General features: G+C 37.4%; 1 protein-coding gene across 13 annotated transcripts in view; it reads left to right on the top strand.

Moving 5' to 3' along the window:
- The window catches only part of NEDD4L (NEDD4 like E3 ubiquitin protein ligase), a 164340-nt gene that overhangs the window by 98924 nt on the left and 38130 nt on the right, over positions 1-27286 (top strand). For 5 of the 13 annotated variants that reach the window (XM_056323094.1, XM_056323095.1, XM_056323099.1 and 2 more), the window contains 8 exons: positions 7941-7991; positions 11953-12014; positions 12106-12208; positions 13130-13296; positions 16279-16411; positions 17518-17694; positions 22261-22335; positions 24305-24364. In XM_056323094.1, the coding sequence (XP_056179069.1) occupies positions 7941-7991; positions 11953-12014; positions 12106-12208; positions 13130-13296; positions 16279-16411; positions 17518-17694; positions 22261-22335; positions 24305-24364 (828 nt within the window). Of the gene's footprint in view, positions 1-4133; positions 4228-6230; positions 6424-7940; positions 7992-11952; positions 12015-12105; positions 12209-13129; positions 13297-16278; positions 16412-17517; positions 17695-22260; positions 22336-24304; positions 24365-27286 lie in introns of those variants that run through there. The other 8 variants (XM_056323096.1, XM_056323089.1, XM_056323090.1 and 5 more) reach the window with 6 other exon arrangements.

Here is a 27286-nt window from a genome sequence, read left to right as displayed (position 1 = left end):
TTGTCGATGTAATATGCCTACAGCTGGTCAGACGTGACCATACCTTCTTGCACAAACTACAGTAATTGAAAAAGAGGATTTTTTTTTCTACTTAGTAGTCACAGAATCATTGGGTGGGTGAGGCTGGAAGGGACCTCTGGAGATTGTCTAGTCTACCCCCTGCTCAAATCCAAGTCAGAGAGAGTTGGTTGCTCAGGATCTTGTCCAACTGAGTTTTGTATCTGCTTGTGTCCACAGAGTATCTGCTAGAGGTAGAAAATCCAGTGTTTTTAGGCAGCCTGTTCCCAGTATTTGATAAGTCTCACAGTAAAGTTTTGTCTGATGTTTAAATGGAATTTCCTATGTTTCGGTTTCTGCCTATTGCTGCTTGTCCTGTTGCTGGGCACTGCCAAGTCTGGCTGAATCCTCTTTACTGCCCCCAGTCAGATATTTATACTCATCGCTAAAAAGCTTAGTCCCTGTTGTCAATACCAACTGTGGCAACCAGTTGTTGACCTGCAAGATCTGCCCACTCCTGTTGCTGATCCTTTACATCATTCACGCAACCTTTTGATGAAAGTCCACCCTGACCTGTTGTGCTTTGTTATTTTTGAACTTCTGATTTCTATTTTGGCTGGAATAAAACTAAGCAGATTTAAGCTGCCTGTAGTAGTTACTCATGTGCACTCAGCTATTACTCAGATCTTGTCTTATTTTGCAATGGTTACTGTAATGTCCTGGTTTATCTTATAGTGAATACTATATTTAGGCATATTTAAAGGCTAAGATTAAATAACAGGTGTACATCCGAGGTAATATTTATCTCTTATTCCAAAACTGAAATAAGCAGGTACTCCTGCAAGGACATGTCTTACAAGAAAATATAAGGGAGGAAGACTTTGATTGATGCATGCTTATCTAGAATCTCTTACTGAGTTGTATTCCAGTCTTACTTGGAATTTTGTTTAAGAGGTACTTTATCTGTGTGACCCTCTTTCAGAAAAATTAGTATGTGGGTCATTCTTTGAAGCTTATTGGAACCCTTCCTGAAGCATTGTCTTTCTGAATTTGAGATTATTTTGTAGTTTTGTTAAAAAAACCAGTTGTCAATTATTAAGGGTCAATAACAGCTTAATTGTTAACTACAGACACTTTCCCTTATGGAAAACAACAAACTTAAATGTTTGAAATTAAGATTAATAAAATGCTTTTGTCATACTTTTTGAATATGACTCCCGCTTTGTGTCAGTACCAAGTAAAATTGAGCTGCATGTATACCATCCTTAGTTTTAACTGTTTGTTTTGCACCTAGATGTTGATGAATGCTTTACTTTCTATACTTTTTACTAGACTAAGGGCTTTTAGGGTGGTGTAACTTTATCCCAGGCTTTTCTTACTGGCTTTGCAGCTTGGATATATATCAAGTTGCAGACTAATTTTTACAAGCATTTGTCTTGTGAGTGTCACCTTGTCATCTAAATCTCACATGCTGAACAGTTGTTTCACATTGTAAGTTGTTTGGCACAAGTTAGAATTTTAAAGTAGTTGTTTTTTAAATCTTTTTAAGTCATTACCTACTTAAAACACTTAATAGTAATGAAGTGTTTTCTGGTGCCGTTGCCCTTAATGATAGCTATCTTCTAATCTTGATCTTTAATGATACCATAGGTAAAAGAGAAACTCTACTGCATAGTAGAATTATACATACATTTACTCTGTTCTAAATATGTTTTAAACTAGTATCTTTTTTTCTTCCAGCGCTTATTCCTTATACTCCTTATTCTCAATTGCACATCTCTCCTCTTTTATATTACCTTTCTAAAAAGGAAAATCAGGTGCCTGAACCTTGGCTCCCAACAACAGTACCTAATTCTGAGACTTACTTCCTTTTGAAAGTGAAAAGTAATTACGAATATGCAAGTATAAAGTCCAGTGTAATGGTTCCTTAACACAAAGTCTGTGTGTGCTGTGCCTAAGAGGAAGCAATTAGTTGACTTTGAAGTTTCCTGATGGTGTTTGGGAAATGGGATGGGAGGGAATAGAAGATGGAAGGAGGGAATGAATTATTCCATCACTTCTGGGTTTTCTGAGCTTCTGCTACTGCCTGTACTGGCTGGCTTGAGATACGCACAAGGGTTGAGTGGTTGATAGCGAAATACTTCCTCCTGTTGGCTCTTACCATGCAACTTTAGTTCTTTTTGCAATGGGGTGGCATAGCTGTATGCAAAATTTTGGGGTTTGCAGTCCGATTTGTGTAAGTTTTGGGGTAGAATGGGTGGTTAGTTTTTCTGTGTTTGGGATTTCTGGGAACTTTGAGGGCCTGTGTGGAGTGGTTCTTGTACTGCATTTTATTAAATTTGCTCCTGACCAACAGTTGCTCAACTTACTGAATTTTTGGTATTGTTTTTTGAGGTGAGTAATATTCGGTGATAAATTTAACTTGCAGGTTGAGTGAAACATTTAACATTAGATTTTATTTTAATGTAGAATTGACTCATTTGAGTATTGAAGCAGGACTGTCTCCCTTTATTTTCCTTACATTGGACATTGCTTAAAACAAATGTATTGTGCTGGATGGGTGCCATGAACCTCACCAGATTAAGCATCCTTTTTCCCATTATAATTTGCTGGCTGTCAGAGGTTTTGTCTGTACTTGGGATTCAGTGATAGTGACCAGGTTTTGTTGTAACCTGTGTCTGTGTTGATGTAACAGATGGGCAGAGTGGCTCCAGGCATCCCGCAGCTGTGGGTGCTGCCTGGGCATTCTAAAGAGGAAGTCATATGTTGAGAGTGACTATTTCTGACAACTCCAGCTGGTCATTAAGATTTTCTCATAAACCTGAAACAATAAAACTGGCAGTAAAGTTTTTGCTGGCCAGCTGCAAGCTCTCTCCAGTGAACTAACTTTTTCTTCTGTTTATTGCTTAAAAAAATTAAGTAACAGCTTATCTTCATATAAGGTTATATAATGACCTATATAAAATATAGGTTATAATGACACATATAAGCACCATTGCCTAGCTGACAGCTCTAAAAAATTGTTCAGCAATTTTGAATGGTAAAATCTGTTTCAAGTTGTAGGTTGATAAGCATCTGCATCCTGTGTCTTTCACGTTAGGCGTGGATTACTCACTATCTTGAAGGGGGAAAAAAGATCAGATCTGAGCAGGAATTAGCAGTGTAATATGCAACCAAACAGGCAAGCTTGTGGATTGGATAGCCCTTTTTTATTTTAGTGAGAAGGAGGTTCTTGAAACAGACATTGTGTAATGAGAAATGTGAAAAATAAGGTACTGGAAATTCAATACATGATAGAGTAGGAAAAGGGTTCATGTGACTTCTGACATGCCTTTTCTGGAAGCAGGAAGCCCCATGATGAGAATGCCTAAATATTAGAAACGTAGAGGCCTGCAATAAATTTTTTTCATAGAAAAAAATGTCCTAAAATGCTAAGTATGAGTATACTAACTTCCCTTAAATATTTTTTCTTATAAATGTACGTGCATAGTCAAGGGTTGTCATAAAGATTCAGTTTTACAGGAACCTTAGTACTGGTGAAGATGACCATATTCGTGCTAGGAGTAGCTGAGGAAGTCTTGGGTTTTTAACTGTCGCTGCTGCTTACTGGCAGAGCCAGGCTAGAACTAAGGATTTTCCAGTTCTACTCTAAACTACAGACAGACAGATTTTGTTGGTTCAGCTGCGTTAAAGGCTGTAAAAAATTTACTTTTTACTCCTGAAATTTGGTCTGGGTAGAAGGGAAGACTTTTAACATCAGTCTGGACTTTGTACAGTTCTGACAGCCCAGGTTACCATTGTGGCTGTAGCCACAGCCAGGCTGCAGAGTATCTGGATGTACCAGATAAAATCACTTATTCAATGGGGATGCAGCAGTTCTCATGATTTCTAGCTATGTTAAAATCAGATAAATATGTGGTATACTTACAACATGTCTACTTACAGAATCTATCAGATACCTCAGGCTTGCATGTAAGTCACCTCTGTGTGTGTCTGTTTAGAAATACCCTGAGGAAACTTTATTGACTCGTTTCCTTATATGCCCACCATCTGCACCAGCCCACGGTGGGGTTTCCTCCCCGTCTCGGGTGCAGAGAAAGGACCCTCTTCCCCACATATATAGTGAAACTGCATCCGTTTCTGGTCACAGTTCTGCTTCTAACCAACCTGAAAATTTTCATGAGTTTGGTTTCTTTGAACTAAAAGCTGCGTGAACAGATCTAGAAACAGGTATATCTTTTCTTTCAAGTAGCTAATATTTGAGTAACTGTATTGAAGCAAGAGGCGGAAGGTACTTGGTGTTTGCCAATATTGAGGGAGAAATATGTTAATTCTCTTAAGAGCTATGCTTGCTGCCAGGTTTTTCCAGTAATTGCTAGGAAGAAGATTAATTGTCAAAATTCGGTAATGAAATTCTATTAGCTATTTTTACTTAAGCTTGGAAAAAATGCAGGCTCCTTGGTGCAGATATTCTTCCTGTGTTGTTCCATGAGCATATAATGCAGCAGTATGTGTCCATGCTTTGGGGAACATGGGACTTTATGCTATCTTTGTAGCAGAAACAGAATTCTTATGATGTTATCATATAAAATATGAATTTTAATATTAAACTTAATGCTCTGCTATGAGAAGTATGTAAACTTGGCTTTGGAGCAGCAGTATGCACTTCCTGGAATTCTGTGCATAGCACGGTTATAAATAAGCAGCAGGTTATTTGGGAATCACTAGGGCTGATATCTGGTATCATAAACAGTATCTGGGAGAAACTTTTCCCTGACAGTTGATTTTTGAAGAATGCAATATGCTTTATTTTGAAAATTCCTATCTTATTAAGGAATGCCAAGTATACATCAAGCACAGTGACCAGCTCACAAAGCAAACACATATATGCTATTTAATTACTTTAAGCCTCATCTGTTGCCAAAATTTCATTCCTTTGACTATTGAATATAACATCTCCAATCAAGATTAGAATTCTTTACGTTTAGCTAAGATACTAAAATGATAAGTGTATGACTGCCAATGTATGATTTAAGTCTGGCTTTAAGATAAAATAATTTTAAAGGGAGCTATCTTTCATTTGTGCATGTGTCTATAGCATTGGAAACATATTTGTATTCAAATAAATAGGATTTTAAAAGTCTTCAGAAAAGTATTCCCTTTGTTGTTGAAGCTCTTGAGAAGCTACAAGAATTAGTGTGTTCTGCTTCATTGTTATGTTTCATTAACTTATTCTTATCTGATGTATAACATCATGGTTATAGGAGATTTTGGGGGGTGGAGTAGCTGCAAGAACAGAACCACTCCATTCATTGGCATAAATTTTAGATTTCATGTATTAAAAAGGTCTGGGTGTTGTGAGCAGGTGATTTCTCATCAGAGGTTTCTGTTTGATGCCCCGCACCCAGCAGAACAGGACGGGGCAGCCTGGCCCTGTAGTGGCCTGGCAGTGCCCAGTGCTGTGGGCTCAGGGACATGGCCCGTGTCCCTCCAGCAGCCTGCCTTTGCCATGGCAGTTCCACTCGGGCGCAGCAGCTGGCACTGCCTGGGACCCAGGTGTGCACCCCCACCATGGCCTGTTCGCATTCTTCACTTCTTCCCAGCTCCCCCGGTGGGGCTCTGGCTGACCTCCGTGGCTTTGTCCCCATGACTCAGGTTATTGGTGGTTTCCTGTGTCACTGTCCTCTCCAGCCTTCCTCCCCGCACCAGTGGCAGGGCCATGCAGCTGCTTGCGGTGCATGCCTGTTCCTCTCCTGCCTGTGCCACAGCCCAGGAGCCAGGCAGGCGCTGTTCCACTTGGCCTCCCCATGGTGGGGATCTCTGATCCCACTCCAGCCCATACCAGCCTTGTCTGGTCAGTGAGAGAGGAGCAAATGCAGCCCAGGCCTCGTTTTGTCTGTGTGGTGCTTTTGGGTAGGTCTTCTCATGACAGCTGTCCATATGGCCACGTCACTGGGTTACCTTGTGTTTGGAACAGCCTGTGTATTTTTGATTTATGAAAACATATCTGCATTTCAGGCTATTTTTTTCAGAGTTGGGCGCGTTTCAGGTCAGAATTATTGTAAGATAAAAGATTTCCTCGATCATGGGTGATTTGTGAAAGAAATAATTAAGCACTGGTGGGAATTAAGAGTGTACAGCAGCGTGACATGGCTGGTATCCCTCTTGTGTTCCCGTCTGTGAGGACCCTATATTCACCTCAGGAGAGCTTTTACAGCCCTGAGCGTAGGCGTTTGGTTAAGCTCTGAGGAGAGAAGAGTGGGAGATGGCTTCTCCTGGGAAGGGGCCAGAGGAGCAAGCTCCCAGTGCCCCATGATGCAGCTGTCACTTCCATGGGGGTGCAGAAGCTGCCCATGTCCTCTGGGGACCTGGTTGCATGAAGAAAGGCTTGGAATTGCCTTCCACAGTGGCTCCCCTCAACAGAAGGTGATGCTATTCATCATAGAAATTATTAAATGCTCAAGTAGTTTTGAGGTGTCTGTAAGTGATAAGGTTAACACTGTAGCAGTGCTTTAAAGTTGTAATTTACTTAAAGCAATCACAGTCCATTCAGTACACAGGTATTTCCAGCTAGAAATGTTATATCTAGTGTGATTGAATATGTAGAGACAATATTGTTTTGTGAGAAAATTGATGAGAGCTATTTCTTTCAAGGCTTTATTGAACTGTCAAGTGAGTGATAACAGTACACATTTTCCCTCTCAAAATTTTCCTTGATTTGTCCACCTCTGCTAGTATTTCATGTTTCTTTTGTTCTGCCTGTCCTTGTAAGTGGACTGTTAGAAGTGCACTGAGATACCTTGTGTGAATTTTTATGCTCTTTAAAGTGGGTAGGTATGGATGGGTGGTTAAGCCTGAGCATCTTCAAGAATCACTTGAGTATTGCAAAGATCAGATAGGTCTTTGAACTTCTTGAAGAGCTCTCTTTATCCTGTCATCTTCATAGCTGTAAAATGGATATGGAATATAGTTGGCAGAGTTATGAATAGCGGTTTAAATACCCAATAATAAAGGTATTGTTAGATGGAGACTAGGTCCTGCTGTGGCTTATCAGTGGTTACCTCCGTAGGAGAAGGTGCCTTTGGCTTGTTTGCTCTGAGAGAAGGTGGTGATCAGATAGTGAAGAACACACAGGAAAGTGGTGTTTATCCCTTCTATATGGACATAACTGTGCATAAGTGAATTTCTGATGGTGCTGTGTGGCCTGAATGTTGGTATAACCGCATCCACATGCTTAACTTGAAGTGGTGTATGAATGGTTAAGTCTTCAAGTGGTAAATGCAGGATTGCTCAGAAGGCTGGTTATAAGGGTCTGTAACTGTTCCTCAGGAACTAAGCATATCGAATTAATGGAACAGCATTCTTTAAAAAACCCCAAAAAGTTCTGAGACTTTGCATTCTGTTTGGTAAAGTGATAAAACAAGTGTTTATTTTGGAGAAAAATGTTTATAATTAATTCAGTTCTGTCTTCACTGTTTTGATGTTAGGTTACTCTCCCTTCCCTGTCAGAGTTTTTCCTTAAAAAAAAGAACGAAGGAAAAAGTCCCTGAGGTTTGACACAAACATTTCAATGACATGGTGAACAGTAATATCACTCTGCTTTTTGATGCATGACTGAATCATGGAAAGAGTAGATTATTACTTTGTGCTTTGAATTATGCATAGGTTGTCAGAGGAAACAGAATTTCATCAGTACATAACATACATACTGTGGACTAAGAAGCCATTTTTAACTGTCACAGAAAATGCTCTGCTGAGATAGTTAAATTATAACAACAAATAAGGTGCAACAATAAAGGGGTGGAAACCAGTAACTACTAAAATAATGGTACTTGATCATCTTTATTTTTGCTTCATTGTGACTGGATTGGTGTTTATAATTTTTTTGCTTTTCTGATGTAAAATTACTCCTTATGCTGTCTTTTTTTTTTTGTATTTGACAGACTAGAGACGACTTCCTGGGTCAAGTGGATGTGCCACTTAGTCACCTTCCGGTAAGCAGTGCTTTGGTCTCAGCATGCTCCTTTTTGTCATCACCAGATGTGAAAAACCCTGATGTTATGTAGATTTTATATCCATAAGTAGTCCAGTTAAATTTTCTTAAAGCAAACATTCCTAGCATAGCATTAGAGGCTTAAAGAAAAATGTTATGGACAACAAAGCCCCACTGTGCACAGGAATTGGAAGAAACGGTTCCCTTTGCAGAGATAAGGAATACAGTTGTTGTCTGTTACCTGTTAAATTCCTCGACATCCAGGAATCACTTCTTATTGGATTATTAAAATCCTGGTCTTGTCTGAGGCAGTTAATGATGACATGTGTCCAATAGGCTGGTTGTTTCTCACCTTACCATTGGTGATTATTGTCCTATTAATCTTCAGGCTTCTTCCTTTTTATGATTTTGGTTGGAAAATGATTATGATACGGTTGAAACAGCTGTATTCTCCCTTAGCAAACTCGGTTTCCTACAGAACTTCTGTTAAAACATTGAAAAACCCCCACATTTTTGGGGTCCTATTTGTCTGTCGGATTTTCTGTCCAAGTAATATGCTGCTAAAGTTGTTGGATAGTAGTTCTGTTTGGGAAAGTGGATAGTACATTTTGATATTGCTTTAAACTTTGTAAAGGCAAGTCATGGACTGAAACCAGAGGAACTGCTGAACCAGCATGACAGGATCTTAAGAAGTTACAAAAATTCAGTTCCTCTGAAAATTCTTTATTTCATGGGTAGATTTGCTTCAGTTTTAGTTTTTCAATATTTTGTGTGGCCTTTCCTTTTTTTCTTAGCAGACAAGAATCCAAAATGAACTTTGCAGAAAATGTTTGTTGCAAAAAAACATTTCTTCTGTCTTTTGTATTCATATTGTACTTCATCCTATGCTTCAAAGCTGAATTCAGTCACTGTCAAAAGAACTGAAGGTAGAAAGGGACAGGGCTCAGAAAGTATGAAACATTGCAGTTGGTTTTCATCTTCTTTGTAAATATTAAAAAAATACACTTTCTACTTCACAGTTTTCTAGTAAATTCTGCATATACATATATATGTATGTATTTATGCAGTGATTGCTTTAGACTTGGTATAAGTGTTTTCTGATATTATATAATATCTTGGATGACTAATACTGTCTGGATTTAGTTAATATTTTTAAAATGTTGAACGAGTTAATCTTACTTCCATGAACTTGGAGAGGGGTTCTTTGTACTTGAATGGGTGACCATGGGAACGGTGGAAGCTATTGAAAATGTTTACATCAAAATAAGGTGTCAGTTTTAGTATGACTGTTGATATTTGTGTCTTAATTTGATTTCTTGCTATTGATGGATGTTATTGTAGGAGGAAAAGGGCTTTGTAATTACTTTCACAGTGATGCTTATTTAGATGTGTCTATTATGGTTGATCTGCCACTGTTGTGGTTGGTTTATAAACTGTAATAGTTGAAAAATATGATGGAACAATCAGGAATGTATTCTGATGAAAAATGACTCATTCCTTTCTCATATGAGCTTATGTCATGTGAGCTATATTGTGTAGTATTATTTTATCCATACTTGTGTGTGTATGGATGTATTTCCATGTATCCATATGCAGAGACATTATCTAAATAGCCTGTACTTAACCATAGAAGTCGTCCTCCAGTGTTAAGCTACATGTGTCCTGCAAACGATGTACTATGAAATATAAAATGATGAGTGACCTACTAGTGCGTGCCTATTTTGCAGAGTCAGGTAGTATTTTAAAGTTCCTTTTTAGTAAATGTTATTTTTAATAATTAAAAACCATTAGCAAAATTTGAGATAGAGCTACAGAGATGTCACACGCTTTCTGTGAGCTGTTTTGAGGAATGAGTAGCTTTTTGTTTTCCTTCCATATTCTGTAGGAAGAGAACAACTCTTTTCACTGGGGGCTTACATAGAACGTGAGCGTGCGTATCTCTTTCTAGCTCATATTTGAGCGGAATGCTAAACTTCTTCAAATTGTTTTAAAGTCTTCTACTATCTTTACATAGAAAATCCAACATTAAAAAATTTCCTGGATCAGCTGCTCCACTGCCACTGAAGAATAAAATCCATTGTCCTAAAACGATGAAATTTTGCAGTCCAGAACTTCGCATTTCCTTCTAGGCTCACTAGAAAGTGAATGTGATTCCTGTACAAAATCCTTCTTCATTCTCCTCCTTTGCAGAGAATTTCTTTGGCTCCAGAAGCTGCTTTTTTTCTCCAAAAATTTTCTTTGGCAAAACTTGCAATATGTATCTCAGAATAGTTGCTCTTTCTATAGCTGTAATGTAGCAATCTCTCCACAGGGTGCATACTGCCTCTGGACCTGTTCTCATACTCTACTTAAGGTGTGTGTACTAATTTGATATTCAGGGAAACATACTGTGTATCTTTATGTTCTAATCAATATTTCCTCATCCATCGTTCCAGTACCTTAATAAGAGCCATTGTGGTATATTTATTAACAAATGTTTGCTTTCTCATTCTAGCTGTACTACTGATTTGTTTGTCAAAATCCTTGTTTTCTTTAATACTATCTAATAGTTATCTACAGAATTTGGTTAAAATACCCAGCTTCTTATTTTATATATATTACAGTTGAGTGCTAAAAAGCAGTAATTTTTTCATCACGCGTGCCTTGATGTCCTCTTGGTTTTGTTAAAATCTACTATCTCTGAAAATAACATGAAATCTGTCTCTCACAGATGAAGCGGACACTCAGTGCAGGAAATGCCTTGCAGGATAAGAGTTCAGTCAGTGAAAAGAAGGTCTATATGGTATTTGATATAATACCTGAAATAATGAGTTAGGATTGATTTTAAAATTCTTACTGATTTGAAATACAACAGACAACAAAGCTTTTAATGAATAATAATCTGGGAGATTATTCCGTGTTTAGGAAGGTTTAGTTAAAAAAAATGGACTGGAGAAGTATTCCTGGTTGGAGGGCTAGGACAGGGAAAGGATTTACAGATTTACTATCATTTTTTTTAGTGGATGGCAGACAGGCACAGTGTTCTGAAAAGCACCTGCTAACTTTGTGCTCATTTTGAGAAAGTCTGGTGTGATCTAAGGAACTAGGTTTCTAGTCTTACTGTAGTGTCTATGATAATGTGCTTGCTTTTACAGTGTAACGCAGTTCATGCTTCCAATTTTGTCAGCCCAAATTGTACAATCCATAAAGTACCCCAAACAATCAGCAGATCAGTATGTACGTGGATGTCCGATTCTCTTGTTTACCTCGTCATTTTTAAATTCCTAGTTTTTTACCTGTAGCATTCATGCTTTCACAGACATGCAGGATGTAACTTATTTGATAAGAAAGCTGAAATTCACATGTAATAGAAAGTTTTCAAGATTAAGCCCTTATGAAACTTACAATTAAGAGGAAATCAGAAGGATGTAATCTGTCAGCCTGGTAATATTACTTATGTACATCATAAAGGATTTAAAAATCTTAATTATTATTAATTTATATAATTATATACAATGTTAACTATATATTAATTTATATAATTATATACGATTAATATATAGTTAATTATTTGAAAGAAGAAATGAAGACCAGCTGAGGAGTTTTATTTCATCGCTTTCTAATGTGCAGAAAAAAATAGTGCTTCAAAATAGATGCAACCTTTTCTGATGCAGCTGTTGGGTGACGGAAAGAAGTTGGAAGGGCTTTGTTTAGTTGGTCTTTCCCACCTTTTTCTGAATTGTGAGTGTTGTATACGCTCTATATGTGAGACTTGGTTCAGGCCATCACAGACATTTGCAGTGACATATCTTGAGGGCTGCTGCTGCAGCCCTGGACTAACATCTAATGGTGGAGGTCTGCCTGCTCAGTGGTGTTTAAAAGTCTCCTCTAGCATTTATACTGCATCTGGGATGTGAATGTTCTTTATATGCCTCTGTACTTGTGGGTAAGCCCTTTAATTTGTCATTTTCTTAAATGCTCAGACTGAAGACCCAGCCATGGAAAGGCCATACACATTTAAGGATTTCCTTCTCAGACCAAGAAGGTGAGAGTGAGGACCTTTGTATTTTAAAACATTTCTTACCTTAGGTTTTTTTTAAGAGTTGTTGAATGAAATGTACCTCCTTGTCTTCTAGCCACAAATCTCGTGTGAAGGGTTTCTTGAGACTGAAGATGGCTTATATGCCTAAAAATGGTGGCCAAGAGGAAGACAACAGTGATCAACGGGATGAATCTGAGGTAAGGCTTAATGTTTGTGGAAGCATTCAAGTTATTAGAGATTCAAATATAATTGTAGAAAAATTTGTACCTTGAAAGATAAAACCCTGGTAGCAGTGTTGGTAGCAGTGTTAGTAGCAGCTTACTCTTCTCCCCCTCTCCAGTATTTTTTGTTTGTTTTAACTGTAACCTGGTGTTTTCTCAACCATTTCAAGTACTTCAAAGTGTTTCAGCTGCCACAATGAATTCCAAAATCTGTCTGACTGAGCTTGTGAGCAAGTAGAAGTGGAAGTCATGCCAAGCAGAAGATTTCAGAAGGTCTATGCAAGTAATTTGTAAACATGATGGTCTGTATTAGGTATCTCTTCTTCAGAGGCCATTTCAAAATATGTTTTATAAATTTTTTCTTTATTTTCTTGGCAGTGTTTGCTTTGCAGAGAATAAAACTCATGCAAGCATAGCAGGTTTAAAGGCTTCTCAGCACTTTTAACAGCCATCATCCATGTTAAGAATTAGCTGCAATTAGGGCTGTCAGAGTGAATGTCAGGCCAAGTTTGCCTTGCTAATAGTGTGCAGCAGTCATCTGTAACGTGGGAATGAGGGCTCTCATCCCAAGCCAAACATCTTTGAGTTCTAAAGTTAGCAGTTGGTTCTCTTTGGCTTCTTGACTAGGAGTCTGCATCTAGCCACCATTAGAACAAATGACCACCCAAACATGTTTGGGAATCCCTGTTGTAATAGACTGATGGGTTTTTTTGTCATCGAAACGAGGTGTACACTGTAACCACAGAGTTTATTCCATTTCTATATGGTTTACATTTAAGTAATTCTGAACTTCTTTCAGAGTCTGTACCTATATGCTAATATAAGCAACAATGAAATAACTTCTCTTTAAGTTGAGCTTTAAAATTCTTAAATTTTTCTTTTTAATTCATTCTTAAGCATGGATGGGATGTGGTTGATTCCAGTGTCTCTGCATCTCAATGTCAAGAGGAGTTACCACCTCCTTCGCTGCCTCCTGGATGGGAAGAAAAGGTGGACAACCTGGGGCGGACTTACTACGTCAACCATAACAACAGGACTACTCAGTGGCATCGACCAAATTTAATGTAAGTAGCTGTATAGTGCAATGTTTTGTGGATGTGTGCAAAATTATCAATAAGGGTAGTTATTTTTTTTCAACAAACGTAACCATTTTGAATTTACAAGTTCAAGGCTGGAAAAAGTCTTAAGACTTTTACAAAGCAATCAATAAGAGGCACACTGTTCCTTTCAGCAACAGATTTATCGTGATTTTGGTGCTGTGTACCTGAAAGAATGTTCATGGAAACATTTTCACAGATGTGCTAGTAAATATACACTGGAAATACACACATGTATTCTGGGAAATTCTAGGAAATCTGAAGAGGTGGGAGGGAAGTCAGTGCATGTGCCTTAGAGAACTGGGAGACAGATGTGGTATTTTTCATTAAGAAATTTAACAGCAATAAATTACTTTCTTCTATAGAGACTGTTTAAAAGGTAAGGGGGAAAAAGGCAACTCTATTAAGGTTAATCTGATTAGCTTTGAGGAGATCCTGATTATTATTCAGTGCATAGACTGCATTACCTATGTAGGCTGGTTGTGCTAATGTGGAGGTCCTCTTCAATTATAAATTTCTTAAGATTAGATTTATAAAGCTGTGGCAAGCTTACATTTTTAAAAATATGTATAATTTACAATGTTAAAAGTTACACTGAAATTGTATATTAAACATCTTGCTTTTATGTAGTGACTGTTCTTCCACTATTGCTTATTACAACAGTAATGGTTAATCTTTCTTGAATATTCATAATCATAGCTATATTATGCAAGTGTGTGTTGTCTTTATATAAGGCACTATTTGTTTTTCTTGTCTGATGTGTTTGTTCATAGCTAGAATTGAATTAATAGAATCATGGAATCATTTACATTGGAAAAAACCTTTAAGATCATTGAGTCCAACCATTAACCCAGCACTGCCAAGCCCACCACTAACCCATGGTCCTAAGTGCAGCATCTACACATCTTTTAAACACCCCCAGGGCTGGTGACTCCAGCACCCCCCTGGGCAGCCTGTGCCAGGGCTTGGCCACCCTTTCCGTGATGGGATTTTTCCTAATATCCAATCTAAACTGCCCATGGCACAACTGGAGGCTGTTTCCTCTTGTCCTAGTGCTTGTTACTTGGGAGAAGAGACTGACCCCCCTGGCTACAACCTCCTTTCAGGGGGTTGTAGAGAGCCAGAAGGTCTCCCCTCAGCCCCCTCCTCTCCAGGCTGACCCCCCTCAGCTCCCCCAGCCGCTCCCCATAGGACTTGTGCTCCAGCCCCTTGGTGTCTGTCTTGTAGTGGGGGGCCCAAAACTGCATGTGGTATTTGAGGTGCGGCCTCAGCAGTGCCTGTTTGTTCTGTATGTTTTGACCTGTTGACTATTGAACTATTTGAGCTATTTACTAAGCAATGCGTATTTTGTCAATTATGTCTCATCAATCACTATCAATATGATTGGTAATGGTCATTAAGTGTCTATAAAAAAGCAGATTTTATAAATTATTTTATTTAGAATCTGCTTGTAATCTGATTGTGCTAAACAAAGTCAAGAGTACATGGATTCAGAAGTGTTTGACTGGCAGATACCAAAAAGTAATCATCACTAGAAAGCGTCATCATCAGATGGGTGTATAAAATGAAAGCCTTGGGGTTTGCTTTTAGCTAGGTACCATCACAGGTAGTTTGGAAAGAAATGCATAATTACTACTGATCAACTTTATGCATGGCACCAGGCTTGGTGAAGAGCGAAGACTTTAAAATGATGCTGTTTAGCCTTTAAATTCCATGAATTTATGAAACCACTATGAGCGGAAGGTCTTGTGAGGTTGAAAGTAGATCCTACTTTCAACATTACATAACCTCTCACATTTAGGCCAGTAACTCAGATACTAAGTTGGTCATCAAGGAAGGGCATTGAATGCTTTACAGTCCATGTCTGCAGTAGGAACATTTCTCATAGTTATTTAAAATGTGCAGTGATAAAATGATTGCACAAAAAAGTTTTTGCTGAACATCACTGTCTTTCAAAGTTACGGTCCCTCATCCTGAAGGAAAGATTCAGATACAGTACTGCCTTCTAGCAGCATCTGCCTATTGAGTACTGAAGTAGAGGTTTATATCTAGCTGTGCACATTGCGGAGTCCCACCAGCCAGCCAGGTCTCCGTCAGGGGAACTCAGGTATTTTCCATTTCCACTACTGCTGGTGTGTGCTAAACTAGTGGATGTAGCCAGTTCAAAAAATATCCATACAGCAACAGCTTGCATTTGCTTTGGCTGTCGCAGAAAGGAAAACAATAGTTGACATAAAGACAGGGACAAAGGTAAAATCCCTGTGTCAGGAATGATTCTGTTCATCACAGGAAAGGATGAGTAATGGTGGACTAGTATATCTGAGTGTCGACTTCCATTTCTGGTCATCTAACTTTGGTGTATAAAGAATGTTAATTCATAATAAATACATATTTGTAATATAATATATAGCATGTATATTATGTATAATGTATAATTCATAATAAATATGAATAATATATAATAAATAACTCATAATAAAAAAATACATGACAAGTATAAGTTACTCCTGGGGAGATTCCAGCTGGATGCAAGAGGAAAATTTTTCACAGTGAGAACAATCAACCAATGGAATAATCTCCCCAGGGAAGTGCTGGATTCCACAACACTGGACACTTCTAAGTTTGGGATGGACAGAATGCTGCTGGGCACCTTGTCTAGACTGTACTTTTGCCAAGAAAGGTTGTATGAGATGATCTTGAAGTCCATTCCAACCTGTAATTCTATGATTCTGTGACATTTGTAAAGTGCTTCCAGTTTTATTTACTTCGGATTGAGGGATTAAATAGCCTCCTATTCATGAGGCCTGACATATGCAAGAATAATGATTTTTATAATCAGAAGCATTAATGAGGTTTTCAAAGCGATGGACAAAGTAGGTATTGCAGTTTAACATTGATTATTTTCTTGTTCTTTTCTCTTTCACATGCTTTCAATTCCCCACTATCCAGTGATGTGGGATCTGATTCAGATAACAATATCAGGCAAATAAACCAAGAAGCAGCCCATAGGCGGTTCCGCTCTAGGAGACACATTAGTGAGGATTTGGAACCAGAACCTATGGAGAGTGGAGACATTCCTGAGGTATGTAAAAGTCTTGGGTTTATGAAGTTGACTGAACTTTGAGCTGATGTGTTTCTCATTTGTAAGCTAATTACAACCTACATAGTAATGTTTTTACATGGCATTTGTGGAAATTGCCTTAGTGACACAATAAAAATCCTAAACAGAGCTATACTTTCAAGGTTCCATGCCTTTGTGTGTGCCTGATAATATCTGTATAGTATTAAATACTATGCAAATGCTGGGAGAAACATTTATAATTCCAAGCATTGCTTGTTACTAAATGTTCTTCTTTGAATAACAGTGGAATAACTTGTAAAAAGAAAGCAAGCATACTGGCTGGAATTGCCATGTACTTCAATTTTATTTAGTGTCTTGATTTAGAAAAAAAGAAGCTGCTGGGGTTTTTCCCCAAAAACTTGGTTTTAGTTGGAATTCTGAGATGTTATTAATTGAGGTGTTTAATTTACAGCTAGACTAAATAAATTAAATTTTGTAGATATTTGTAGGCCTAAGTGAGAGTTCGTGCAAAGCTCTAATCCCATTCAACTTTAAGGAATATTTTACTATGTCAATCACAGACAAAATTCTTTGTGAAAGCTGTTTTTGCCTCACTAAATGTTATTCAGAGCAACAAATAGGTTGCTGAAACTGTTGTTGCACTTGTCACCTGTTAATATGTGATTTGCAGATACTAATGAGTACTTTCTATTATGCTTTTTATTGTAAAATAAAATATAACCAGTTGTTTCTTACGAATTTTTAGAAAGAGTGCAGAATTAGTTAGTTTTGCGCAAAATGTCAGATGGAACTACTTTAATGAGAGCTTTTTTATGCATCTTTTCATCTACGTCATTCTCTGTGTTGAATCATAAAACTTTGTGTCATCATCAACATGAAGACTGTTTTGAAGTCAACATGAAAACTGTTTTTCCCTGTGTCTACTTCACACTGAGTAGAATGTTTGTTTGTGTGTTCTAGGGATTGGTTTATTTCATTAAATGGAAAGGCTGGCTATCCTATCACACCCATGTTTGTCACAATTAGGAGGTCACATAGAAGGCAAAAGGAAAGGAGACTCAGTCTGTCTTTATAAATCCTTAACGTAGTTTCTTCTCTTTTGTTAGCCTTGGGAAACCATTTCAGAGGAGGCAAGTGCAAGTGGAGATTCCTTAAGCTTGTCATTGCCACCTCCTCCTGCATCTCCAGTATCCCGTACCAGTCCTCAGGAGCTATCTGAGGAAATGAGCAGAAGACTTCAGGTCACTCCTGATTCCATTGGGGAACAACTCAGTTCTTTGATTGTATGTGACATGCTGCTCTTTCTATATAAACCTCTATTACTGTAATCTTCTGTTAGCTTGACATGATCTGAATAATTGACACGGATGGGTAGTAATTGCTGGTCTCAGGAAAACCTGAGCATACAGTTAAAATTATCTTTCAAAAAATGCATCATCATTTCACCATAGAGCAAACAGCCTTGAACAACAAAATTCCTCAGTTTAGATTTAATGTTTTCTTCTGTGCGTTTATCTTCAGAGTCTGCTGTTGTTACACCTTTAGTGAAACAAAATACATAATACTAGAGAGTATCAAGCTAAGAATGTCTAAAGGAGAGAGGAAAAACTGCTAATGCTGTTTCAGTCATCATCCATTTTACAAAATGATTAAGTTCAGTATTTTAACTGTACACATTTATATTAAAGCATGTGCTTTCTTACATTAGGCTTTTATAAACCCCTCATAGTTTACTGGATCAAACACTAACAAAGGATTAGTATTGGAAGTAGGTAGTTCTGGTGAAATCCTCCACAAGTTTGTAAATGGCTGGTCTGTAAAAAATTTGTGTCTCACCACAGGAGTTTACTTGAGGTAAAACCAAAAACTGTTCTCTATGTTTGCATTATCCATTAGCTTGTCAGACTGATGATACCACAAAAAATAAGGATAATATACCTACTTGCAAGTGGGGGAATGTCTTGCATCTCTTTGATAAAGAAAACAATTCCAGGTATTAAATAGAACATCATGCTGCAATTTATTCTTTTTAATGTTCTTGGTGTATGCCATCAAGGTACCTTTGCAATTCAAGAGATAAGAAACCATATTTACTCTTGTTCTGATTAAATAGAATCTTGGTTAGGTGCAAGCTTTTCACAAAGAGCTTATGCAACAGGTATCTTATAATTATTTGAATGTTATCCAGAGGTTAGTTAGAAAATTATATCTCTGATGGCTAACCATCTGCATAGAGTCTCTTGTGCTTTTGTAGATGCCTGCAGATTTTAGTAGACTGTCACTTGGAGAGGCAGGAGGTTAATCAAATTGTGTTAGTGGCAAGATCAGGGCCTACATTTTTTGTTTACACTAATACTAATAAATGAATGGTATAGCTGCAGAATTGTCTTAATTAAAATAATTCAATAGTTATATTCCTGTACAGACTAGCTTTTTATGAGCCATTAAGTGATAGCATTTTTCTTTTCAGTGCAATAAAAATTATAATCAGACGACACTTGCAAAATAAGAAATTGTCAAAGCATTTAAAATGTCCGTTACTCTGCGTTATGCAGTGTAAGTGTGGTGGGATACTGAAAATAGCAGAAAAAAACAGACAGTGAAGTTACTCTTAAGATGCCTTGTTGAGGCACCCAGAAGTCCGCATACAGAGCCTGTGTGGGTCAGCAGTGTTGAGTGTGTAGCCCCTGTATATCTGTCAGGGCAGATCCTCTCTCTGAACTGTGCTTCCCGCAGCTCTGGCCTCTGTGGGGGCTCACTGGCCTGGTTCAGCACTTAAGTCTGAGCTGATTCCACATGAATGGATGGATGGTGCTTAACCCGGGCTAATAAATCCTCCCAGTTTGGAGGTCAGCAAGCACAGTGCAGACACATCCCAGAGCTTCATTTGGACTGACCCAGGTAGGCAGGAAAGGTTTGGCACTTCCAGCTGAACACACATGTTAATCGATGTGCTCAGGTATCTCCACGTGACATTTCCTCTTGATCCAGATTTCTGAAGGCTTGTGAGATCAGCTTCATGACTTTGCATGAGGAAGCTTGGATCCAGGGGGTTCCCAAATCAGCCAGCTCTAAACAGGCTTTACATAAAGCTGGCTGAGATCTGCGGGTTCTGGGCTTGAAACTAGAAGCCCTTACAATTGCATTTCCCCAACAGCATGCCTACTATATCCAGCCTGACCTTTGATTGTTTTACGCAGAGACTGCTCCAGTGTCTCTACATCCATACATAGTTAATCTACAACACAGCTAAATTGCCAACAGATAGTTGAGGAGTGATTGTATGTGTGTTAAAGTATTTTGTCACTCTCCTCATGTATCTATGTAATGTCAGAAAACACTTCAGACTTGCTGGTCAATACATGTGTCAGACAAATCCTTTCACATTAATCTTTAGTGTAACATAAAAGCAAGGTGTAATTACATCTTTTTTTCCTATTTTTTTTTTTAATACGAATCTTTTAACAGAATGTGCTTTAGGACTGATATTTTCAAGTAAGAGTTGGGAGTTTCTGATACACCTCTCAAATAGTTTGCTTCATGGTGTTCCTTCGTTATCTTTCAGTGGTACATAAGGGTGCCCATGTGAGCGGTTATAAATAGGCTAGGTCATTTACTTGTTTATTAGTGCGTTCATACTTGTACCATTAATATCCAGAAAAGGGTAATGTTAGTCACTCTGATTAAAGATGAGGTATCTGTTATGCGAAAGTGTAAGTTTAAGAATTACCCAAGGCTTGTTTCTGTACTTGAAGCTTACAACCTCAATCAAATCACACAGAAAAGCTGTGTGAGAAAATGCATTGGAAGTGAAATGCTACTTAGATGCTGATTGATTTTATGGAATACTGTATGAATGCTGTATTTCATTGAATACTGGTCAGCCCTGAAGTGGTCAGGCAGTTGGACTAGATGATTCTTGTTGGTCTCTTCCAACTGAAATATTCTATTCATGGCTTGCTTTGTACCATGATCATGAAGGATGTGTCTTGGGAGGTTCAAAAACGAGAAGGCAAACAGGAGAATTAAGGCATGATTTTTTTAAAAAAGCAATACTGTAAATTTTTAAGTAAATACATTTTTAAGACTCTCATTTTAAGGTCTCACCCATAGTATTTGATTTTGGATTTATTTTTTAAATACCTAATTTCTGTCAGTAATGCATGCCCTCTGTGAATTGCACCATGAAGTAATGAAAGTCACGGTGGAGCATTCACTTCCTGAAGAGCTGTGTTAAACGCTACAGTTTTCATTGCAGTCTCTGGTTTTAAGAGAAGTGTCAGCTGCTTGTTTTTTGTTTAAGAAACAATGCTCTTAGCTTAATTGCTCAGATTTTTTTCCATCCCTCTTAAATTTTTTTGTACCAGACAAATTGGACTGCACTTATGCTAAGATTTCCTGTCACACTTAAAAAATCGTGGGGGACAGAGGATTTTTAGGGTAAGAGTTGCCCTTTCTGTTTGACCTTTCCAAAGAAATTCATAGCAATTCATTTGATTCTCACAGAGTTCAAACCAGAATTCCTGGAGTTAGTATTTTGACCCAGATTAATAGCGCTGCATTTTGCCACTGTTTTATGATAGTAGGAAAACCCCACATCTCTTTTTCCTATCAGAATTTGTTCATGTTGACGTTTCTGCTTTAGAAAAATGAATGAGTCCTTTTATATATATATATATATAAAAAATGTATGTGAAGTGTCACTGTCAACAGAGAAATTGTATATACCACTACCTGCTAAAAATAGAAGTAGATTTTAATTGTTTACAGGAGATTTCCTTACAAAGTGGTTTGTACTTGTAAAACATAAGTAATCTGTCTAGTAATTTGGTATATTCTAATGTCCTTTTTCTCTGTGTATTATTTATATTGTATTTATAGATGCCCTAATGGTCTTTACAATACAGACTGTAGCAGTTTGGGTTTGTATGAAATTTCTGGATTAACTCCAGCCAGCAAGCCTCTGAGCACTTCTCTGCCATTTGTTAAACAGTAAACTTTAGAACTGTTCTTAATGTTATTATTGAAGAGTAAGCTAAGCATCGTGTACTAATATGCAAATTTGGAAATTTATTAGTATACCAGCAGATGATCTCAGCAAGGCTCCCACTGTGGCTGTTACCCAGTGACAGTTCTGCAGAACTTGCTGCTTTCCCAGCCACAGGCTCAGGATGTTGTAGGCACAGGAACCACATCATCATCCCCTGTGTAGGATTGGCATTCTCTCATGTCTCTGTGCATGTGATGCATATGGGGTTAAGTGGTGCAGTAAGCCATATATAGAGTTTTGTGACTGTAGCCTACTGATTTTCCAAGGACTGCATTGCCAGTATTCAACCAGAAGTCTTACATTTTCCTTGTACTGCTCGTGTTCCCTCCAGGTTCTCTAAAATGTCTTCCAAAGAGATTTGAAAATATTTTTTGCAAAAGTTCCATGGCATTTTCATGTCCCATTTATGTCTTTAGTTAAACTACCCCTTTACTGCTGATTCCACAACTGTTAATTTTCCTGCATGTTTTCCCACATGGGATGGCCTGTCCTCTTCTGTTAGATTAGGTCAATGCAACATTGTAACTTGGATGCTAAAGATGAGTACAAGATGTGCATCCAAGTGCTTTCATTTTCTCCGTTAATCTGAAATAGTCCAGGATGAAACGCAGAGAATGTATGTTTTTCATTGCTTGCCATGTTTCTGTAGAAGTATTAAAACTAAAGACACTGCATCCTAAGTATTATTTTTAGGGGTTTGGATTAAATGGGAGAAAAGTAAAATTACTGAATAAAACACCACGTTTTAAAACACCTTAACTTAAAAGACATCTTTCTTTCTTTCTTTTTTTTTTTCCAGCAAAGAGATCCTTCTTCAAGATTAAGATCTTGCAGTGTAACAGACACAGTTGCTGAACAGTCTCAATTATCCTTGGTAAACGAAAGCTAACTTCTATTTCTTTCTTTTTGTTTGAACATTCTGTGATTCAGAATAGTATCTTTTCTTAAGTCAGTTCTAGTCAGATATAGATCAGTCACCAGTATGGGCATATGACTCTCCCAAATAGTAATGGATACCGAATTAATATCATCATGGTCAGCAGCTAAAATGAGAACATTCATGAGAGAGAAAAACATTCTGAGACTGAGAGCATAGTCACACTAACTTTAGTTACGTAACATGGAATTTAGTTCACTACATTGTAGATATCTAGTCAGTGGAGAGAGAAAATCCCCCAAGGGGTGTTTTCAGCTAGGGTAGGAGGGGGCAGTAGCACCATCTATACTTGGAATTGTAGCAGCCACAGGACTCTCCTATCAGGTTTTTTTGTGTCCCATAAATTGATTTTACTCGGAATATATAAATCTGTATAACACGAAAAAGGATCGCTGTCTTACCTAGTTGTAGTTAAAAGGAGCCTTTTTGTTACAGTTCTTGTATGATACAACTGGATAGAGTTGCATCTGTTGTAGTTTTTTAGTCTGATTTAGGTGAGCAGGTGCTTCTGCAATTTTATTTTAAGTAGAGTCTTCAAAGAGGAAAAGATACAAAGATCTTTTTCTTAAATAAATACTCTTTCACACCATAACCATGCACACCTGTGATCTAATTGATAGAAAGTTCTACATATTTTGTCCTACAACCCAAGTATGAGGATTGCAAAGGTTGTAGGCTGTAGAGAGACTACTTAAAACAGGATTGTGCAAGATAGGCCTTTTGAATAAAACTTCATATTTTCAAAATAATGTACTATTTTTTTAAATTATGCTTTTCTTCCAGAATTTTTCCCTCTGTATTTTCTTAGAAATATATTACATATGAATCTACAAATAGCAAATCTGTGTATCTTTTTAATGGAAATACTGAGTAAATAGAGTATGTCAATACGTTTGTTATTAAAGCTGATGTCTCTTCTTTGCTTGTTCTGTCTGTTGCTATTGGGCAGACACTTACAATAAGCATAGTGTTTTTCTCTCTGTTTAATTTTTTTGCACGTTCTGAATTTGTTTAGTGTATCTACATTTGTTGCTTACAAATGCATGTAATAGCTGTTGTTCAAAGAACTGCTTCTAAAGTATTACCCATCTCTTTACTTTCTCTTTTGGGTAAACAACGGTGTGGTCTCCAGTACATTTGTGCCTTAACTGTCTTCTCTCTCTGTTAGACAAAGTTTACTCTGAATGCAGTCTGTTCCACAGGTGTTCTGCTTCTTTATTTAATATCATTTTATGGAGTCTGGGTTTCATTAACTGGTATAGTCAGATTGGGATTGGTGATATGTCTTTCACTTAACTATTGTAAAACACTAATTTCATTAGCAGATATTCAAAATAGATTGTTCTAAAACAAGGAAGTTACCTGATCTTAACCATATTTAATCTTTGCTGAGCTAATGGTAATTTATCTTCTAGCAACTAAATACACATTCTTGTTGAAAACAGTACTCTCCTTGATTGTATTAATCCTTACTGAAAATTCACAGTATCAGTTCCATCTCTTTCATCTGACTACTTCTGTGCACTCATTGATGACCAGAATGTATCCATTCTGTTTGTAAATACCATGTTTATGGGCAGAAAATGCAAAATTTGCTTGGGGAGGGGGAGTCATGTTACATTTGGAATAAATGTTGTTATTATCAGCTACAATACTGAACATACAGAATTGGATACAAGAACTCTTGAAATTGGTTCCCATGGTGGTTTTTTATATAAGATTCTGACTTCTGACATGGTTATCAGTGATTGATGACTCAAATTTTTTGTTATTATCTTAAATGCTATTTCCATCTAATTTCTCTCTTTTAATGAATCTGTGATTCCTTACTCCTAAAGATGTGACAGTAATCTGTTACCTTCATCACGAAATATACTTATCTGTAACATTAATTATCATTTAACAGCAGAGTGGTCCATCTAGGAGAGCTCGTTCTTCAACTGTCACAGGTGGTGAGGAACCAATGGTAATAATACTCTTTATCAAGCATTATCTCTAAATAAATGTAGGCAGATTTAGGTCTTGTACAATAAGGAACTTTTTTTTTACCAAAGCAGCATTGTGTTGAATGAAATACTGCCACTGAATCAATAGAGTTTGGGTTTTTTGTTGTTTCAGATTTTCTCAACATTTCTCACTGCAGTTTCACTCAAATACTAGCATGTTTTAACGATGTGGATGTGCCACTGAGTTTTAACAAAGCTGTGCACTAAGGAAATACCGTAGGCCTCTAAAACATGAAAGATACAATACCTAATTCTTTAAAAACTGGTATTGAAACAATCAGGGATTAAAGACATCAAATCAGTATACATGTAGCTGTGTTCTTAGCTTGCATCTATCTTCCCTTATTCTCCATTAGACTTATTTCATTTTAATTCTTAAAGTTGATCTTAATTTGAAAACTGTGGAGATACAGTGATACATCATATAGCTCTTATTGGTCTTAGTGCCAGTTTTCATTTTCCAGTAGTTGTTCAGTAGTCTAAGACTGAATTTTTAATTTGATCATCCACTAAAATTCTGGAAGTGCTTTTCTGAAAGTATAATACAAGGAAAGTGATTTTAATTTATATTGGACTTTGTCTAAAACATCTTGTTCTTTTTTAACCTGATTAAATGTCAGTCTGAAGCAAGTTATTTGATAGAAATAATTTTAAAGTATCTATCATAAATAGCTTTTATGAATGTATATGCTCCTAGATAATTTATTTCAGGAATAGAAATATAATTTAAACTTGATATGTTTCCTATTTATATGTTGTAATGTCAGATCTTAATTTGGGTGTTGATGCATCATTCTGTAATACTGTCTATATTTGCTGGTTTTTGAATTGTAGAACCAGAGGAGCATACTTGTATTTTGCTTCTGCAAATACCAGATTGTTTTGTGTCCTTGCAAAACCTGCTTGACTTATTAAGCATTAGGTAAAATGTGTGCTATATTGACCTGTAGTGTAAAGGTCTTTTGTTGGCAGAGCATCTTGGTTTGATTATACTTTTTAGAGCAAAATATTAATACTGTTCTGCAAATAACTGAGTTCAGACTTCACTGACTCATAATTAACACATCTAAATTATAGATGTTTTACTTAATTATATTGCAGCTTACTAATGGAACCCTACTCCCCCACTTTGTCTTGCTTCAGCATCATTTATACTCTGAAACCCAAATCTGTAGAGAATTTAGGACTTAAATAGGCTTCATGCATTTAAATCCAAAAGTATTATCTTCAGAGGTTGCCATTCTCTTTGTCCTTCAGGCACCTAAAGTTTGTAGACATATAGTCTCTCAATAGTAGAAGTTTCTGGGTCACTTTAGTTTTGTGTTCAGAGTCCCTGCAAAATCCCTTTCTGGCCCTGGACCCACAAATCATATGTTCATCAGCCTCCATCCCTAAGGAAGCGTAATTCTGCAGGCGTGCTGGGAGCGTGTCCAGGACAGTGGCACAGGGGTGGACTGCACAGGACAGCGATGCTGTAGCAGCTTAAGAAGTGATGATGCCCCTTTTTATAACTGGCTTGGTTGAGATACTTAAAGCAAGAAACACCAAGTTCTGTGCCTTCCTATGTGTGAGATAATGTCAGTCTTTCATGGCTCTTTCAGGGCTAGTCCCAGTGCAGGACTGTCTCCTCTTGAATCTGTTTTGCCATCAGAATGAAAGACGCATTGTGTTGGCAAGGCAGTGATAGCCGTGCTTGGCTCTTTAGCCTGATGACCACTGTGCTCAGCGAGTTGAGCCCCTTCAGGAACAGCAGTTGAACCCAAGAGTGGCATATCCTGACAAGATTTCTCTGATTGCTGCTGTTTTGTGTGAGAGTTGATGTTACTGCCTTACTACTGATACTACCCTATCTGCTTTGGAGTGTCAGAAACAGCCTGTGTTGCTTTGTGGTCTGTCTTAGCAAGCTTTGGGGCCTGAGGAGGCTGTTAAAGGGCATATTTATACAAACTAACATTACCTGATATTTTGTTCTCCTTGTAGGTCCAAGCCTAAGCATTTAGATAGCTCCTACGAAATTGGTACACTAAATATTATGTGTAACTGTAAAAATGTTGCATCTGCCCTAGTTAGTGTGGCGGACACTACTTTATTGGTAGCAGCTATATTGGTCAGTGATGCAACATGAGTAAATTTGTTACTTGAGTGTGTGTGATGAAGTAGGTGCTGATGAATGTAGATAAAGTGCATGTTTGGGTAAATATATCTGTGGTTATTGACCACTTTGCTTTTCAGGATTATTTTTTTTTAAGTCCCCAAGGACCTTTGTCATTCCTCTGTGAAAGGTACATGGTAAAACTAGTCTGAGCAAAACCTAAGTTAATAATACATCATGTGTCCCAGCATCTCCATTCTCATGACATTTTGTTCTTAACCATAATACTTCTTTTCTTCACACTATTTACTGAAGGCAGTTGTTACAAAGCATTCAGGTTTTGGGTAGAAGGCTCTTATAAATCTCACAAGTTTCTACTCAGTGTGGTAGAATATTTTTTACACTGGTATCTAACATACAGAAAGGAGATTGAAGGGCAAACTCTGTTGTGCAGGTTGCATTATGGGTTTTAACCTACAATGCATAGTAAGGAGAAAGGCTGCTGATAACTGAATTTATTTTGGTGGAGTGTTAAAGAGAAAGGAAAGATCAGGTGGCTTAACTTGCACATCTTTCTTCTGTTTTTGTATCCTCCCAGTCAAAGTTGATAATTTGCAGCATGCTATCATATAGTGACTAGATTGTGTATTATTACAACTTAATGGTTTGACTTTTTAATTTAAAATCTCTGAATTGTCCTCACCTTATCTTTACTCTGTACTCTAGACGATGGCCTGAATAGACCAAACGTAAGAGCACTCATAATTTCTCCCGAACTATCAGATGCCTT

Source organism: Falco biarmicus, chromosome W (assembly GCF_023638135.1).
Source record: "Falco biarmicus isolate bFalBia1 chromosome W, bFalBia1.pri, whole genome shotgun sequence".
Lineage (NCBI taxonomy): Eukaryota > Metazoa > Chordata > Aves > Falconiformes > Falconidae > Falco > Falco biarmicus.
Note: the sequence above shows the minus strand (reverse complement) of the source record. Positions and strands in the feature narration are given on the sequence as shown.